At 47.7% G+C, this 20526-nt stretch overlaps 1 protein-coding gene across 1 annotated transcript in view; it reads left to right on the forward strand.

The window, feature by feature from the left end:
• The first annotated feature begins 270 nt into the window (after positions 1-270).
• IL10 (interleukin 10) overlaps positions 271-20526 on the forward strand; it is a 29202-nt gene continuing 8946 nt past the window's right edge. Inside the window, exons 1-4 of the mRNA XM_085640909.1 lie at positions 271-279; positions 1845-1907; positions 2864-3016; positions 7446-7511. Coding sequence (XP_085497035.1) covers positions 271-279; positions 1845-1907; positions 2864-3016; positions 7446-7511 — 291 coding nt within the window. The remainder of the gene's footprint in view (positions 280-1844; positions 1908-2863; positions 3017-7445; positions 7512-20526) is intronic.

Raw genomic sequence — 20526 nt, forward strand, 5'->3', positions numbered from 1 at the left:
TATATATATTACCGCTATGCGCCTCCTCTCACTTTAGAAAAGACTCGCGAGGGAGAGTCAATAGGTTTATTCTGACTCACAACGCACCAGACGCGTTTCGGCAAACGCCTTCCTCGATGGTATGAGGACGCGCCAGAAACGGCCATATTTTATATTTACATATGACCACATTTCCTGGTGACAACATAAACAAAGGACCAATTCATTCGTGTTACCCTCAGCGCCATATTGAAATGTCCTGTACATCATGCATTTGTCGATTACAGATAAATGCCACAGGTAAATTACCCGATAATGGCATAGTTCAACGGTTGTTTGTACATAAATAATTCAATATGGCAGTTTCTGGCGCGCCCTCATACCATCGAGGAAGGCGTTTGCCGAAACGCGTCTGGTGCGTTGTGAGTCAGAATAAACCTATTGACTCTCTCCCGCGAGTGCTGTGTCTTTTCTAAAGTGAGAGGAGGCGCGTAGCGATAATATTGGTGGGAGCACCCCCCGCCGTACAGCACCCGTTCGTGAGTGCGAGAAATTGGTGCGAGTGGAGCGGCTAGATATATATATATATATATATTAATTGTCGGGAAATGTGATCCGTTTTACTACAGACATTTCAAAGGTGTGAGCAGCAGTAGCCGACTTCACAGGCGGGTGAATTTTAAAACCTTAAACTGGTTGGTGTGAAATGGATGCTCGGAATTTCTAATACACCACTTTAACCTTTGAAAAATAGCTGTCAAAGTGACGCCTACTGTTTAAACCTTTAAACAATAACGAGTTACCTTTGCTGACCTATATGTTAAGTGTCTTAAAGATCTGTGCAACCAACTTAAAGTCATATCGCCGGAATACCAAAACGTGACCGCGTTAAAAGCACTACAGGCCACTTTGGTATGTAAGGGCCCGCCCCCAGCTGAGGCGCTCACTCATTCAATGCCGCCCTGTGGTTACCTGAGTCATTTCTTTCTGGTGATGAGTAAGAGAGTGGGGGGTAACAGTAGCAGTGCAGATACGCCTAACCTCATCTCACAACCACGAAGAGTGGTCTTTCAGGGTGAAGTTCATAAATAAATGTGGATCGATCCACGCTGAACAAAATGTGTGACTGTATTAAGATGGGGGAGGGGGGGTCAGGATCTCGTTGCTTGCCTTCGTACAGGTGCAGTAAGAGACCAGATTTCCACATGGAAGAAAATTCACCGTCTGCAGTGCACGCAAAAGCTCAGTGTCTTCCTGAGTCCATCACGCTTGGTGTTCACGAGCTGTGCTGTTCATACCATATGGGCCATCGGAGTTACTGAATATGCAAACACGTTATGGACTGTTCAATTACTTCAAAAGTAGGCCAGGCTCAGAATGCGGTCATAATACCGCGTGTGGCAGAAAAACAGGGAGCAACAAAATCGAGAGGTGTCAGCTCTCATTTTAAGTTGAAAGAACTAATGTAATCATCCATCAGAGCAACTTTGGAATTCTGGGCATCACTTTCTCTTCCCTACCAAAACAACAATTCCAGTTTTGCAAAAGATCTGCTGTGTTATAAAGAGGTCGGCAGACGATCTTTTTGAAAGCCCTTAAGATAAGGGAACTGTGGTCCCACGATTTGGTGTAGATCACACAATTTAGTGAAGTGAGGAACTCGAGATTGGAACTGCAATGTCTTGGTCCACATTACAATATGTACTGGAGACCATCTTATACTTGCTCAAATATTTTCTCAAACTTGTAAGTGTCTTACATTTATACCTGCACTTTACCCGTCAGATTTGAGAAATAATGTTCTGCCTTTGTTTGACCTTTTCATTTAAGAACACAAATTAATTAATTGTATTACTTTCTTACAGCAAATGAAAGATAATAATCTGGACACAATATTGCTGCGCGATGATTTATTAGAAGATTTTAAGGTAGGCAAATTGTTTTACATACCATATTCAAGATTCTTGCTTCTCCCCTGAAATATCTTGACACAATTTATGGGCACTGTCAAAATTTGTAAAGGATGGGTTCTTTTGAAAGGTGTACTAAAAATAAACAGATATTGTCTAATGTACTGCTACAAGGGAATACTTATTGCCCAGCTAAGTGTGATCTACAGTTGATGGTGAATAATACACTTGCCAGAGTAATTCAGCCACTGGGGAGATGGCAGGCTCGTTTGAACTGAGAAAGGGTAACGTTCCTTTTAACAGGAACTTAAATACCTTTCTATCCCCTTCTCCCTCCAAAATTGAGAAGACAAACTCTGATCACTTGGGGAAACCGTTTATCATAGGTTACGTCCAGAAAGATTCACCATAAATTAAAAAAAGAACAGGATGTAATTGAAATTACTTTTAGAAAGGATATACAGTCGTCCAATTAAAGTATAGATTTGTTTGTTCCTCCAAGAAGAGTTTCTAGTGTGATTCACCCATGATTTGGTTCCAATTTTGATCCTGTAACACCGGATTTTATTTTGGTTTTTAGAAGGAAGGATTCCGTTTCGGTGCAACCAAGAAAGAATTACATTTTTGCTTACTAAAGAACTAATTTGAATTCGGATCTTCCAAGAGTGGATTTCATATTGGCTGTTCAAAGAAGGCACTGCATTTTGATTTACCTGAATTAGATTACATTTTTATTCACCAGCAAAGGGCTGCCATTTTTATCTGCATTCTTATTCTTAATTGTAGACAAAGAAGTAAAGAAGTACCTTTCAATCAATCTGTTTTTGGTCTGTTTTCATCAAAGCCCTTATATGTAGCAAATGGAGACACATCTCAGCTGCAAAACTAATAACACGTCTCAAGATAATGTCTCCAACATAGTTAAAATGAGACACATCCCTCAATCAATTATGCTCAATTTTCCTTGCCTGTAGGGTCAACTGGGCTGCCACTCTGTTTCAGAAATGATTCGCTTCTACCTGGATGAGGTATTACCCGAGGCCAACAGCCAAAACAAGCCCATCGAGCAGACAGTCAACTTCATCGGAAACATGTTGCTCGAGCTGAGGCATATGCTCAAGCACTGTGTGAGTATTTGCTTATAATGTTGCAAGTTTAATGTCACTTAAAAGTGACAAAAACATTTTGTTTGTGAAAGCTAATGCAGGCTAGGTCAATGACACATGGAATTGAGGCCTAAAGGAAACACCAAAACCCTTCCCCCACCAGATATTATACAGTGCCATTTCTAAATTGCTGGTTAAGAGAATACCAAAGTGAGGTGGTCTCTGTCAAAGACAAATAGTAAGGGGGACCCAAACTAAAAGAGGCGAGCTGATTCCCAGTGACTAAAAGTACTTAGCTCTTCGAAAAGTCCAGTGTGGTGGGCCCTCCCTCATAGACCTGGAGGGATCTATAGGATAGGCAAAGACAAGTCATAAGTAGAAAAACAGAGATAAAAGACATCCATATCATTCATGAGTCATGTGAAACTACATGAAGCATCATAGTTTTTTAGTCTAGCATGAATCATGAAAAAAAACTCTACTTTGAGTGTGTGAACCCAATAACATACACACAAGGAAGTTTATACGGTAATTAATTCCAGAGTCTGAACCACACTCACTGACAGCTCAATCTCCAAAAAGCAGTCTTAGATTTGTTGCTAATTACCTGGCATTGGGCTTATCACAGACTCTGATTATCCAACAGTTTAGAAAGAAAGGTCCACACTGTCTAGCACATAGAGATATATTTTATGATCCAGAATTAGAGGGGGAATCATTTCAGTATTTATAGTTGGATGAGCCAGACTGGCACAATTGTAAAACACCTAACTCTAATAGAGGTTATATTGAATATAAGCTAGAGACAGACCAACATGTATAGAAAAATATGTGCACATCTTCCAAAATATTTTCTCATTACTGAGTGAAAAAGATTGAAATCTAGTTAAAATATGGTGAAAACGAATCAATGTTACTTAAATTAATGTAAAAAATGTTGACAAAGCATCCATATTTATTTTGAAAGTTTCTCAATGTTTAGAAAATAAGCTAATTTCAAATATGTAAGCTCTGTTCTCATTCACATCTGTTTTCATCCACAGGGTCTCTATCCACTCTCACATTCTCCCAATCTTGCACATATCTCTCAGCAGTCTTTCAGTGTCCTGCACCTACTCAAACATTTCCTTAGCCCCCAATCTTTGCACATTTCTACACCTCATACAGCATATGTGCATAATAAATATGTTATAGTGGGTGGGATTCACTTAATGACTAAGTGACTTGAGTGGGCAGCTTCCATGCCATGCCAAGAATTACTAAGCATATGTCCACTGTTTATTTTAGCCTGGTGCTCAATCACCTTAACCCCATTAATTATTTCTTTCTGCTATTTTTACATTCTCTCTCTGGAAATTCTGTTTGAGATAGAAAATGAATGGGCAAATTCCAAAATTTCCAAAATCTTCTGAATATTTGAATGTCTAAAACCTAAAAGAAACTAAGAAAGTGAAATTTTTCAAGCAGAAAAATTCCCTGAATATTTTGTTTCGGTAAGAGTGACATAAAGGCACCCTGACAAGATTTATAACCACGCCATCTTTCATTCTTCAATTTTAATTACAAAGAACAATACAGAACACAATGCTAACAATTCACAGGCCGCCTCATCTGATAAAGACGGGGTGCTCATAAAGACACACTAAACCCTTTGAAGTAAATAATATGGGCCCGATTCACAAAGGGTTGGTTTGGGACGGTGTGATTTACTCTTGTAACAACCCTGGCTTACTCCCGGAATTCAATAGCAAGACAGGAGTTCTCCTGGCTTAATACTGGTATTCATGAGTAAGCCAAGAATACTACAAAAGTAAGTCACACCTGCTCACAGCCACATCTTTGTGAATTGGGCCCTATGTGAAACTAGAATTAGATGTCAAGTGTTCTGGCTCCTCAGCCAATTATGTGCCAGTAGACCACAGTAAGCACCAGTATTTCAATTTCACTGCAAGGAATGCTTCCCACAATACACCACCAACAGACCAGAAAGAATCTAACCACTTCTGATAAGACTATCTATCCTGACCCAATTCTGTGTCTTCTGAATCATTCCCTCAACTCTGGAAAGGTGCCTAATGCATTCAAGATGGAAATAGTGGTCCCTCTCCAGAACAAAACAAGGTGAAGATCCTCTAACTTTGAAAAACTACCTCCAAGTCCTTCCTACCTTATTTTGTAAAACTATTAGGCGCACATGTGGCACATAACCTCTGCAGCTTCATTGCGGCATCTGAATTTCTGGACCCCTGCCAAGCCGGCTTCTGCCCTGCTCATTCCACTGAAGCAGTCATCCTATCCGTGGTGGATGTCATGCAAGGGGAAGACTGCCAAGGTGAAACACATGCATTGGTGATCCTCTACCTAGCCACACCCTTTGACACGGTGGACCGCAATCTCCTGGTGGACTGTGTCAGGGCTGCTGCTGGACTGAGGGGCCCAGCACTGGATTGAATCACCTCCCTTTTAAGAGCTTGGCCCCAATCCATTTGTTTGTGTTCTTTCACGTCAACTCAGGTCCATCTTGACATACGTCCATTAGTTCATTCACTTAGGAAGATAAACTGCCAAATCTTTAACTATGCTGATGATGTCCAACTACTTTTCAAATGAGATAATTCCCCCAAATTTAAAAAGCGTTTCCAATTGACAAAGCTGTTTATCCGTGACTGGATGAAAAGCAATCATTTGAAACTGAATGCAGAAAAAAACAAAAAAAAGTTATCATTACCAAAAACCGAAGTTCTCATTACCAAAAAAAAGTAAATATGGGATCAACTCATTCTGGCCACCTGAGCTTGGAGATCCCCTTCTCCCCAAAACAGCAGTAAACAGTCTTGGGATGACCACTGATGCTGACTTATCTGATTTGTTCTGCATTCCGTCCATCAATTGTGTGTCTTTTGCTTTCTCGCCCTAAGTGCGCCAGGTATGCCCAGACGTGGGTCCTGGGCTCACTGTGCCACTGGAATCAAGCTATCCTGGCTGAAGAGGGTTGAAACCCCGAAACCGGTCCTAGGATGCTTGTTTCCGGTCCAGTGAGGACCTTGCTTGGCAGTTCGGGCTGGACTGTTCCCATGAGGCACAGGGTCAAGACTGATTTGCATATGGCCAGGTCTAAACTGGGGTGACGTGGTAAGCAAAAGAATGATGGATTTATCCCAGATCTCTTGACTGGGGGTGAATGTTTTGATTTGTTCTGCATTTTGTCCATCAATTGTGTGTCTTTTGCTTTCTTGCCCTAAGTGCGCCAGGTATGCCTAGACGTGGGTCCTGGGCTCACTGTGCCACTGGAATCAAGCTATCCTGGCTGAAGAGGAGTGAAACCCCGAAACCGGTCCTAGGATGCTTGTTTCCGGTACAGGGAGGACCTGACTTGGCAGTTCGGGCTGGACTGTTCCCATGAGGGACAGGGTCAAGACTGATTTGCATATGGCCAGGTCTAAACTGGGGTGGCGTGGTGAGCAAAAGAATGATGGATTTAACCCAGATCTCTTGACTGGGGGTAAATGTTTTGATTTGTTCTGCATTCCGTCCATCAATTGTGTGTCTTTGACTTATCCATGAAGCCACAAATTGGCTCAGTAATCTCATCTTCCTTCTTAATGCTTTGCAACATTTTTACAAATGCCAAATATCTCACCTTATAGGCCCCAGTTTAGCCTGTCATCAGTCTTATCCGCTCAAGGTTAGGTAATGCCAAATCTTTTTATGTTGTCTTTTCCCAAAGGCCTCAAAAAAGACTCCAAATCGTTCAGAACCTGGCAGCCCATCTTATCTACAAACAACCTAAATGTCGCCATTGCACCCCCTGATGAAGGACCTTCATTGGCTACCTGTTGAGCAGAAAACTATCTTCAAAGTCGGCGGCACTATTTTCAAATCACATCATAGCAAAAGCCCCCACTTCATCAATTCTTGAATCATGAAGTACACCCCAAATCTCCTTTTCGTTCTGCCCCTCATTTCAAGAAAAAGAGACTGGGTGGCACCAGTTTCTCAGTTATGCCCCCCCAAATTTTGGAATCCCCCCCTCCGATAAGATCTGCAACTTGCCACCCTTAATTCAGGAAATGTCTTAAACACCTGGCTATTCAGACAAGCCTACAACTAACTTACCACCTACGGTATCTATCACCCCCCTATTCCCTGCATAGCGCCATGAAACCATTAGGTGAACATGCGCTCTATAAACGTAGTAACATAACAACTTAACATCTAACATGACAAAGGTAATCGGGGTTTTCTTCACCAAAGTCAATATAAATCAGGACAGTAGCATGCACACCATGATGTTCAAATATATTGAACAACAGTCTGGTAGCTGATGCGTTTTTGTATGACAAACTTCTAATCACATGCTTATGGAACTATTTGTGATCTGTATATCTCAACCTTGCATGTTGCACGTTAACTGGAAAGTTGACTAAAATTTGTATGATTTTCTTTAAAGCATCGGTTTTTGGACTGCGAGAAGAGGAGCAAAACGATACGACAAATCAAGGAAACATACAGCAAGGTGAGTACGAGTGTAAACTCCATGTTCTCAAAAGAACTTCGGAAATAACAAATAACACTTCATGTATGATTATGAAGGGAATTCTGTGTTGTATCTACAAGATGATATTTACACAGCATAAAATCGTCCAGAGGGGACAGCTAGGAGATATTTTTTTTCTACAAAGTTTTGCTATGTTTGCAAATTGAGCTCTTTGGGAAAAATGCAAAGGCCTTGCAACGTCACAATAAGTCACCTATGGATGAAATTTCCTGTAAAAAAATAATTTGTGAGAAATATCTCGGATGGCAATTAGGATTTTTCAGGCGTATATTTCAACTTTGCAAACTAGACTGAAAAGTTTGCAAAGTGTTTCGAAATATTTCACCAAGTTTGCAAAGGGACATTTTTGCAAATCCAGCAAGTGGAATCATGGCTTTTTCTTCTGATCTGCTAATTCTATTTAGCTTTAAAAAGCAACGCAGAGCCTTCACTGCTTAAATTGCTGGTAGTATGTATGAATATGGCCATCTGTTATTAAATAGAAGATCGTTTTCATACAAGCTGTTCTTGACATACACAGAACAATCCAGTGGGAGAGATAACCTTATTTTATGAAGGGAAATCGTAAATCTGGGTAGGAATTTAGGGAAGAAACAGGAAAAGATCGAAGAAGAAATCCTAGGACTTGTAGTGGAGTTCCTTTCTACGTCTGAGTTCGGCATTTCCTGGAATGTTGCTGCTGAGTCATACAACAGAAATATGAGTCTTCCTCAGAGTCATTACGTCCATGGATGGAGGAGGTGGCATGATCATGTGTACGAGTAACCTCATTGTGACAACAACTAGCGTACTTAGGGGCATATCAGCAACAACCAGCGATAATTATCGCTAAGCGCACTTAGCGCTAGGATAATCATCGCCGGCTAGCGTGGATTTTCATCGCTGAGATAGCGTGCTATTAGCAACGATTATCTCAAAAGCTATAAAAATCCTAGCGCTAACTGCCTAATGTGAGATTATCGCTGGAATCCCAGCGATAATCTCACGAAATGTGGCGTTAGCTTGTTGATAGGGCCCCACAAACTTAGCCATGATAACCACCTTCCATAGGATATCATGGCTAAGTCGGTCCTGAAGCAGGCGTAAGGAAAATAGCGATAACAGGGGTTATCGCTACTTTTTCTGCCGCTATGCTTAATAGCGTGGGGCTTGATGATAGGAGAAATGTCGCTTAGCGACATTTCTCCTGTCATGTCAGGTCAGGAACGCCCACTTTGCATCTCATTAGAGATGCAAAGCTGGGCGTTAAGAATTTGGGCACTGATGCAAGGTTTCACGCGTTAGCGTGACCTTGCTAATTAGGCGATAAAATTATGGCCGCTTTTTAGCCGAAAAGGGCAGCAAAAGCGGCGATAATTTTCTATCGCCGCCTTGTAAATATGCCCCCAAGGGAGTTAGTCATAGAACTATTTAAGGAATATATTCTGGGTCTAAAACGACTGTGTCGACACATTAATGAGCAGGTTGACATATTCAGCTTCCTGTAAAAAGTTGTCAATGTATGTTGCAATCTAATCACTACAGAAATATAAATGATTATTTTGCACTAATTCTCTGCATAGCCACTTGTCCGTGTGAGTGTGTTTTAAAAGGATGTATATAATCTGTACTTAAAATGGAAAAATAAAAGTGCAGGTACTCTGTAACAGAGTACCTGCTTGTTTCTGAGAAGTGCCAGTACTATCCAATTAAAAGTATTTTCTTGAGAAGTGCAGGTACTCTCCCTCTCAAAATAAAACATTGCTGGTACTCAGTACCGGACAGTACCGGCCCATTTAAAGCACTGTATATAATAAGCATTTAGTGGGCTGACACAAGGATGCCAAAAATCAATTTCCCCAAAAATACTTTTCAACTTGGGGATTCTGAAATGTACAGTATTTGTGGATTCATCGACTGCAAATGCTAGTAGAAATTGGGGATAACCAACATGTAGGTGGTAATGGGCAGAACAAAGTGTGGAAATTTGTGTGTATTCACAGGCATTTTGTCTGCCTAGTCTCACTCTAGAAACCCTCGTAATGGTACTTTTACTAAATGTAGGAGTAAGTGTGTTTTACGGCACCAGAGATGTAGATGAGTTTCTGGACCTGGAAAATCATGTCTAAGTGAGGAAAGAATACATTAATGCATGTCTATTTCACTTATAGGTGCAAATAATGTTCCATTGTTAAAGTGGACCAGTTGGAGAATGAATGAAAATTCGGAATATGTGATTTTCCATACATGCGCTTGTGGGGTTTAAGTAAATCTGCTTTAAAATAAATAAGTAATCTACGAAAAGTATAGCCAAGATGTGCAAATTTCCAACCTTTGAATTTTTTTTTGCCCCTCTTCATTTGTGAATTGCATGGTCTTGACAACAAAAGCACTATAGCGTGTTCCTACATATTTTGGTGCCGATTACGATCCTGTAAAAAATTTCCCCGTACGACTCGTATCCGGTCTTTTTACCGTACGAATCGTACAAGTGCCGTACAAACTGCCAAGTACGATTCGCATGGGAAAAAGACCATAAGAATCGCATTGGGAATTATTCCCCACACGTCCTCGGGTCGGAAAATGTGTCCGACACATCCTCGGACGATTTACCGTACAAATGTGAAAAGTGAAGTCCGACCGCGCTAGTACGATCCATCCCGTGCGTCCGATGTTACAACCGGATGGAAAAAACACCGTCCGCACCGAACTCCCATAGCAACCATGGAGACATGTGCCCGCATACGCGCCCAACACTCCCCCCAGCCCTCCTATGTACGAGTCGAATTCCCACCCGTGTATGTACACCCGTGTATGTACGAGACGTACCCCCACCCCTGAATGTACACCCGTGTATGTATACCCGTGTATGTACGAGACGTACCCCCACCCGTGAATGTACACCTGTGTATGTACACCCGTGTATGTACGAGACGTACCCCCACCCGTGTATGTACACCCCCGTATGTACGGCCCGTACCCCCACCCGCGTATGTATGGAGCGTACCCCCACCCCAACCGTGTATGTATGACCCGTACCCTCACCCGCGTACGTATGGAGCGTACCCCCACCCCAACAGTGTATGTTAGGCCCGTACCCTCACCCGCGTATGTATGGAGCGTACCCCCACCCCAACCGTGTATGTACGGACCGTACCCCCACCCGTGTATGCATGGAGCATACCCCCACCCCAACCGTGTATGTACGACCCGTACCCTCACCTGCGTATGCATGGAGCGTACCCCCACCCCAACCGTGTATATACGACCCGTACCCCCACCCCAACCGTGTATGTACGACCCGTACCCTCACCCGCGTATGTATGGAGCGTACCCCCACCCCAACCATGTATGTACGACCCGTACCCTCACCCGCGTATGCATGGAGCATACCCCCACCCCAACCGTGTATGTATGACCCGTACCCCCACCCCAACCGTGTATGTACGACCCGTACCCTCACCCGCGTATGTATGAAGCGTACCCCCACCCCAACCGTGTATGTACGACCCGTACCCCCACCCCAACCGTGTATGTATGACCCGTACCCTCACCCGCGTATGTATGGAGCGTACCCCCACCCCAACCGTGTGTGTACGACCCGTACCCCCACCCCAACCGTGTATGTACGACCCGTACCCTCACCCGCGTATGCATGGAGCGTACCCCCACCCCAACCGTGTATGTACGACCCGTACCCCCACCCCAACCGTGTATGTATGACCCGTACCCTCACCCGCGTGTGTATGGAGCGTACCCCCCACCCCAACAGTGTAAGTACGACCCGTACCCTCACCTGCGTACGTATGGAGCGTACCCCCATGCCAACAGTGTACGTACAGACCATAACCCCACCCCGTATGCATGGAGTGTACCCCCACCCCAACCGTGTATGTACGACCCGTACCCTCACCCGCGTATGTATGGTGCGTACCCCCACCCCAACCATGTATGTACGAGCCGTACCCTCACCCGCGTATGCATGGAGCGTACCCCCACCCCAGCCGTGTATGTACGACCCGTACCCCCACCCCAACCGTGTATGTACGACCCGTACCCTCACCCGCGTATGTATGGAGCGTACCCCCCACCCCAACAGTGTAAGTACGACGCGTACCCTCACCCGCGTACGTATGGAGCGTACCCCCATGCCAACAGTGTACGTACGGACCATACCCCTACCCCGTATGCATGGAGCGTACCCCCACCCCAACCATGTATGTACGACCCGTACCCTCACCCGCGTATGTATGGAGCATACCCCCACCCCAACCGTGTATGTACGACCCGTACCCCCACCCCAACCGTGTATGTACGACCCGTACCCCCACCCCAACCGTGTATGTACGACCCGTACCCTCACCCGCGTATGTATGGAGCATACCCCCACCCCAACCGTGTATGTACGGACCGTACCCCCACCCCAACCGTGTATGTACGACCCGTACCCTCACCCGCGTACGTATGGAGCGTACCCCCACCCCAACATTCTAAGTACGGAGCGCACCCCAGGCCCCAACATCAGCACCTTCACCCAACATCGCGCATGTACGAGTCGTACCAAGCCAGACACAAGGACAGCACTGTACAACAAAATTGCCGAAGTACACACCGTACACACGCTAAAAACGCACGTACACAACCAGGACAAAGCACAACAACACAAGAATACACTATTCGAATGGCACAAAGCCACAAAACATGTTCAACAAGCACAAATACAACACATTCACTGACTTGCAACTGCCAAAATCCCAAACAGAGGCCCAAAACACAACCACTCCTTATAACACACCCACCCAAAGTTCAAACACAGCCACACCCACCAATGGACCAATAAAAAGGGCCCACAGACACAAACCATGAGCCTTTGCAACAGACTCACTGCTGCCAGACCCCACAGACAACCTACAGCACCATACTTGAACCTTTACTACACCTTACACTTGCACACCTTCACACACACACCTTCACAAACACCCCCTCATCACATTCACACACACACCTGCACAACCACACCCACACACCCACAACCATCCACACCCACACCCCCCACAACCATCCACACCCACACCCCTCACCATGCCCACTAACAAGAATCCAAAGTTCACTAGCCAAGAGTTGGAGGTCCTTGTCGACGAAATCCTCAGAGTCGAGCCACACCTCTTTGGAACATTGGTCAGACAGACCAGCATTTCCGAAAAAACAGCCATGTGGCAGAGGATTGTCGATGCTGTGAATGCTGTTGCGTCCACCAGAAGGACCAGGCATGAATGCCAAGCCAGGTGGTACGATCTGCGGAGGAGGGTCCGAGCCAAAATGACCGACGACCACAACCAGGCCAACATCACTGGAGGAGGGCCGCCCCGCAGACCCGTACAATACCATCCCTGGGAGGAGAGGGTGATGGCCATACTGCTGGTGGTGGCAGTGGACGGATTAGAAGGACTCCGAGACCCGGGTGAGTACACAAACAACTCACCTCACATGGAGGGAACGTCATCCACAACCAAACTCACAATCAGTCACGCAACCACCCCAAGCTATCGCATGACTCAACCACACTCCATGAACACGCACATGCCACTAGCGCCACCATGCCCCATGCACCCAGCTGGACAATGCCAAGTCACAGGCCACAGAAAACACCAACACAAGACACGGTAAGCCGGATGGCGGGAGTGTGGGCCCCAAAAATCACATAGTGCAACTCAGAAACAGACAACAATGCCCTCTGCCCATATGGCCTAGGTCACAGCCAGACAAACAGTGTGTCCCCACACAGGAAAGACTTGCCAGCAAATGGCGGACGCCTTGCATTAAGACATGGGGGTGAAGGCACGTTTTTGCACATGACAGCAGCTAATGAACAGCCAACACTGTGAAAGAGTGGCAGCACACACCACCACAGCAGCAGCGCAGACACAGACACTACACCCAATGGGTGCTTGGAGATCAGAAACAAACTCACATCAACAAGCCAAGGGCCATTCAAAGATCTGCCAAAAGTGTGTGCCTAGGAAGCTGGGCTGAGGTGACAGAGGGTGACACACAGAGGGAGGGAGAGGGGGAGAGAGAGGGAGGGAGACACAGGGAGACGGACAGAGGGAGGAGGCTGACACAGGGAGGGAGGGAGAGGGGGACAGAGAGGGAGTGAGAAAGGGACACACAGGGAGACCAATTCAGCCTTGTGGGGTGTGGGAATGTCTGCTCGTCAGCAGGTGGACAGCGTGCATGTAGACAAGGGTGGCCAGTGCCTCAATCCCCCTCTCTTCTCCATGGCAAAACACAGGGCCATGTCTCAACCTGTGCACGAGCACAACGCCAGCTACCTGCATTATATAAGTGTGTGGAACAACTCCATGTGCCCACGTACAGTGCAACACGGAAGGCGCCAATGCATGGCTCGCCACACCTGCTCACTCCACTGCTGACTGCAGTCACAATTGACAAAGCAAGTAAGACTGTGCCACACATAGGTAAAGTCTCAAAAGCTGTGGCCAAGGGACATACCCATGCACAAGTGCACTGTGAGTGGAATGCAAGACATATCCAAATTCCCAGAGGAAATGTGCCAACTTTGAAACGAATGAAACATGGATGTTGCATGGAACATAAATAACATTGTCTCTCTCACACACAGGTCAACGTCGTGGATCACCCCCCAACACTGGGGGGGAAGACTCACAGGAACCGGCTCTGCGGGATGACGCTCCCACCGGCAGCGACGACTCTCACCACTCTGTGGACGACCCCGACCAACATGGCCCCTCTGGTGTCCAACCACCTGCAGCACCTGCGTCAGGTACAACTGGGCCAACCACCACCCCCACTCCTGCCACATCCCAGGAGACACCCAGGATCCCTGCCCCACCACCACAATGCAGCCAGGCTCACCAGGAGGGACACAGTGTACCGGGCACCCAGGAGGAGGCAGGCGACAACGCAAATGCCACCCCTCAGGGGTCCCGGAGACCCGATGTGCCCACAAGGGCAGGCCAGGTGCAAGTGGGCAGGGGTGGTGGGAGTGGAGGACGGCGGAGGCGCGAGCCTGACCAGTTGGCTGTGGAACCGGTATATTCCCATGTCAGAAACATCCTGGACACATACCGGCAGGACACCACGGGCATGGCCCAAGTTGTGTCCATCCTCGAGGAGATCAAGACCCAGCAGGCCCAGCAACATGCGGAGCAACATGCCTGTCTACTGCGACACCAAGGGCGGATGGAGGACAGACAGGCTCGTGATGGTGTTCACGGGAATTCACAGTACACTCCGTCGGATAGCCGACAACATGGGCAACCCTCCCTGTGCGGCCAGGCGTAGAACATCACCACCCACAGGGAGGGATCAGGAGGAGGAGGAGACATCCGACGGAGCATCCCAAACATCGTCACGGCCTGCTTCTGAGGGTTCCCGCAGGAGGGCGGGTCGTCCGCGGAAAAGACCGTGAGGGTCGGCGCAACAGCACCATCTCCCAGGACACCTGGCCTGGCACCTGGCCCACTGGACCAACAGCAGCACATCAGCAAAAGACATTCTCTGCCACATGGACTTGCTGGTCACTGTCTGACCAATGTAGACAAAGACTGTGGCATGGACTCTGAGGATTTCCAATGGCAAGGACACCAACTCCCCTAGTGAACTTTGGATTCCACACACCCGGAAAGCCCCTCATGTCATACCCCCCCACGTACCCCAACAAAAATAAAAAGTTACACGATAAAAAGATGATGCCTACATTTTGCATTATTACCTTACATGTGTCTTGTTAAGTCTAACCATGCCTGAGTTCTCATATGACTCCAACCATCCACACCCTGGGGCCTGAGTCTGGCACAGGACACACATGGGTCACAATGTATTAGGCAAGACACACATGGAGCACCATACACACCCGTGATGGGCCCAACCAGCTGAGGGGGTGGCCGCACAACCGTGCCGACAGACATATTGAGTACAGTGACAGCCATGGGCAGAGGTCAGGGATCATGTGGAGTGTCCTGGGGGGCACCCAGGTATGTGTGGACAGGTGGCAGAACCATGTCCTGCAAGCTTGAGTCAGGTGGATGCAGAGAATGGTGGCCTGGCCAACGTTGGATGCATGGGGATGGCACATGTCACAATACCCACACAGTCATGGACATCATGCACAATACAAAGTCTAATCCCACACAAACAGCTTGCATCTTGCTACTCGACACATAGACACATAGCCACTAACACGGAAATCCATGCCAGACATGCTGTATGCACCGTGGCAACACACCAGCATTGACTGAGAATAGGCACCTTGGAGGCATAGGGACACCTTTATTATTCATGTATTCGGGAATGCAGAGGCAACTCGGAGTACACATAAACAGGTCATGTGGAGTAACATGTGGGTCCAACACTGGAACCCTCCTTCTGCTGCACAAATGCGTGATAGCCATGGAACTGGCACACAAGTGCCGGCTAACAGCTAAACACCCCCTGCTGCTCACGGAGTGGCTGCCATACACCATTGATCCTCTGATGTGGAAGTCCCACACCATGTCAAGCCAATGCTAACCGTATGTGTCCGAGGGCAGTGATACACACATTGATGCCATCATCACAATCCACTATCCCATCACAGATGACTGTCAACAAGTCTGACCATCTATTCAGGTGTACCCAGGTACATGTCATGTGTACCATGGTGATGCGACATGTCTGCAGAGGAACCAAACATCGACAGGGGCAGTGTGCACACATCGGAAACAACAGCAACACCCAATACACCCCTGATGCATCCCTTACCCTAAGGAGACTTCCAAACTTGTCCGTGCGTGTAACGCTGAGTCAGCACACGATGACGTGTCCATGAGGAATAGCAATGCCACAACAATGCAACCAGCAGACGGCATGCGCAAGTACCTGGGGATGAGAGACACACAAGAAGTCAGCCACAAAAAGCACAACCACTTGCATGTGCATGTACTCGACACATGTAAGGATGATAACATGCTAGGTCACAATTATGACTGGGGAAATACACTCCTCACTGGCACCATCACTCCAGTGACACATCCACACACACCTCTGACTCACGTGGCATACATGCAGATGGACACACACATTGCAACACATGCCACACGGGGACCAATGCGTGCACACACAGACACTGGTACTCACCACTAAGCAAAGAAGTCGCGTATGAGCCGACTCCGGATGTCCTCTTGCGGAACCACATCCTCCACATCACTAGCCCCATTGCCAAGCCCTTCGTCCTCCACGGTTGGATGGTCCTGAGCATCTTGATCCAGGATGAGTGGCACAGCTTTCTCAACTGCCATGTTGTGCAGCATGCAGCAGACCATGAAGATTTTGCAGACCTTCGCCGGGGCATATGGGAGGGCGCCGCCGGTCTTGTGGAGGCATCTGAATCGGCTCTTCAGGAGGCCAAATGTCCTCTCTATCACTCGCCTTGTCTGGCCATGGGCGGTGTTGTAGCGGAGCTGGGCCGGCGTGATGGGGTTGCGGAGAGGTGTGATCAGCCATGGCATGTTGGGATAGCCAGCGTCCCCTACATGGAAACCACATGGACATAAGTAGGACAGGAGAAGCGGTCGTGCTGGAAGTCTACGCAAAATACAGGACAGACAGAGTGTACCCACCAACAACACATGCTCGTTCGTTGCGCAGCTGCGTCATCATTTCAGGCACCCTGCTACGCCTCATGATGTAGGCATTGTGTGCTGATCCTGGAAAACGAGCACAGACATGTGAAATCACCATGTTGGACAGACACACCACAAGGGCATTGATGGAGTGGTAGTGTTTGCGATTCCTGTATGCTACCTCCTGTGCCTGTGGTGGTACCAAAGCCACATGTGTCCCATCTATGGACCCAATGACATGGGGCATCCCTCCCAGGGCATAGAATCCACGCTTGACCCCAGTCAACAGTTCAGGAGTTGGGAAATGGATGAACTCATCCAGGTGAAGCAACATGGCCTCTAAGAAATCATGCAGCACACGGCTGAACATGCTCTGGGACATGCCACCAACATGAGCTATGGTATATTGAAAGGTACCCGTGGCAAGAAAATGTAGGGCTGCCATTACCTTCAGCTTGGGTGTCAGTGCCGTAGGATACCTGTGCAACGGTTGCAGGTGTGGTGCCAGCCTTGCCATCAACTCCTCAATCAACGGTTGGGGGAAGCTGTAGCACCGTATACAGTCATTCTCCCGCATGTCAGCCAAGTCCGGAATTGGTCGGGGAAGAGGCGGCGCTCTGCAGTAATTTGGAAGTGACAAGGAAGAGTGAGTGCACTACAACAACAATTTATTTGTACTGAGCACATGTTAATCTGTCAATACACATATGCTACATACGGAGTCAGGTATGTGCCACATGCCCTGGACACGTATGGCTGCCAGGTGACACTCCTACCAAGACCCAGCTACACACGGAGATTGTGAACCTCCACATGCCATGGCATGGGATTAGCTGTGTCCCAGTGTAAGTGAACAGCCAGACGCAACACAGGAGTGACATACATCAACACATCAGCAGAAGTAGGATGTCGATTTCAGAGACAGGTAGCGGAACACTAGAGCCACAGGTCACATGACATTACACTAGGACAGCCCACACACCTTGCCAATAAGGTGTACATGTAATGACTCACCACACATATATTGAGAGGATGCAGACATGTCCTTGTTACGCTACTCCGTGTCCCATGCATACATACGCACCTCACATCCGATACCACATGTGGCCTGGTGTGCGTAACAGTGTGCCATGTCCATCTACACACAGACACATGTTGGTTGCTGCAACAGCTGATGCTTTTGAGGGAGCACCAACATCAAGCTAATGGGAACACACCACACATACATGACATAGACACATCGTGCACCGTGGGTCGTGACATGTCTGGTGTGGTAACCCCTGTAGCGGGCATCAGGGGACACTTGCGTGTGTTGTTGACTGTGCCATGCCAGTGACGCTCATCCCAAGTGTGCAGTACGACATGCACACATGTCAAAGGAGTTAAGGGCATGCCTGGCACACATTGCACTGTCACACATAACATCTGTACACATCTCATCATACATCTGTTGCCTTCTCGACTCAGGAGTAATGTGCCACATCACAGCCTTTCACACCTGTGCCCCACACATGTAGTAATGCCCAGACAATGCCTTGATGTCCATCCATGGACAAGTATGTCAGCTCTATTCCTTTCTGTGTTCTGCCTGTCACCACTGTGATGTGTGAAAGGCACCGTACATTCGCTCAGAGGGCCTGTGTACGTTCCCTATCACTATGGGAGTGCTGCCGTATGCGTACCCATAGTGACAGTGAGCGTACGCACGCGTGTACGGTCCGTATCACTATGGGTGTGCTGGCGTATGCGTACCCATAGTGATACGGACCGTACACGCGCCTGTACGCTCACTATCACTATGGGTACGCATACGCGAGCACACCCATAGTGATAGTGAGCGTACAGGCGCGTGTACGGTCCGTATCACTATGGGTACGCATACGCGAGCACACCCATAGTGATAGTGAGCGTACAGGCGAGTGTACGGTCCGTACCACTATGGGTACGCATACGCGAGCACACCCATAGTGATAGTGAGCGTACAGGCGCGTGTACGGTCCGTATCACTATGGGTACGCATACGCCAGCACACCCATAGTGATAGTGAGCGTACAGGCGTGTGTACGGTCTGTATCACTATGGGTGTGCTCGCGTATGTGTACCCATAGTGATACGGACCGTACACGCGCCTGTATGCTCACTATCACTATGGGTACGCATACGCGAGCACACCCATAGTGATACGGACCGTACACACGCCTGTACGGGCCGTTGCTATGCATTTGGGGTGCCCTAGGGCCCCGGTATGCACCGTACCTGTGTGTGAAACTCCAAATTACATAGGGGACACATGAGGGACAAGTATAAAGGCCTACATGCATGCTGGTTGTCATGGAGACCAAGTTTAAAGTTTGAATTTTTTTCAGCAGGTGCACAGCAGAAGTCAGTTTGAATGAATCTACTTTGTTGCAATGTGGTTCTGGAGTTGACATCATGCTCAAGAAAAAAACACAATAAGAACCCACTGACTGTGCTAGGTTTGAAGGGATTGGAGGAAACATAGGATGCAAATGTGAGTGACCAATCACTCTGTACTCCTGTGCATGAAACAGGCCAGCAAGGCAGATATAAGGCAGCCAGGTCCCATGAGGGAGCACTTGCCTGCACATCTTTGGATTCTACGACCCAGCTGCTGCTACTGATTCCCTGGAACCATGTCAAGGTCTGTGGAGAGGGCACAGCCTTTCACCCTGGAGGAGAACCTGGCATTGCTGGATGTGATCCTCCCACAGTACCCCCTGCTGTATGGGCGACCAGGGTATCAGGTGAGTGCAGAGTCTACTAGCACAGACTGTGTCCCTTTTTTTGTGACTGTGACTTCTGGCATTGTGTCCAGGTGTGACACACATGCTATGTACTGTAGGGGGGGTCCCGGGGGGGGGAATGCCTGATGTCTCCCAGCCAGAGCATGCTGTGGTGCATGTCTGCCGTCCTCACTTGCATTGTGTTTACTGTGACAATCACTGCATGGTGCATGCCGCATTCTGCCTGTCTTGTCCTCCTTGGAATGTAGCCTCTCCAGTCCTCATTTGATTATGTGGTCAGCCCAGTGTGACAGGTGACTGTACCCACAGATGTGTGTTAGTTCTGTGTACCTGTGCTGAGAGTGTCCACATGATGTGTTCGTACCCTGAACATCGGTGTGTGTGTAAGTCCCCTGTCATGTGGGTGGGTGCATATGTGGAGTGTGGCACCCGGGCTGCATGAGGGATGGATATACCCTGCCCATGTGATGTGAGCAGGGAGCAGTGCTGTGTGTCTGACGTGCAGAGCCAGCCCCACACCTGTGAGCCCCCCTGTCTAGTGGCACATGTGCAGAGTGAGGTTTGTCGCTGCATTTGGCAATGGCA

This window comes from Triturus cristatus, chromosome 1_1 (assembly GCF_964204655.1).
Source record: "Triturus cristatus chromosome 1_1, aTriCri1.1, whole genome shotgun sequence".
NCBI classification, from domain to species: Eukaryota; Metazoa; Chordata; class Amphibia; order Caudata; family Salamandridae; genus Triturus; species Triturus cristatus.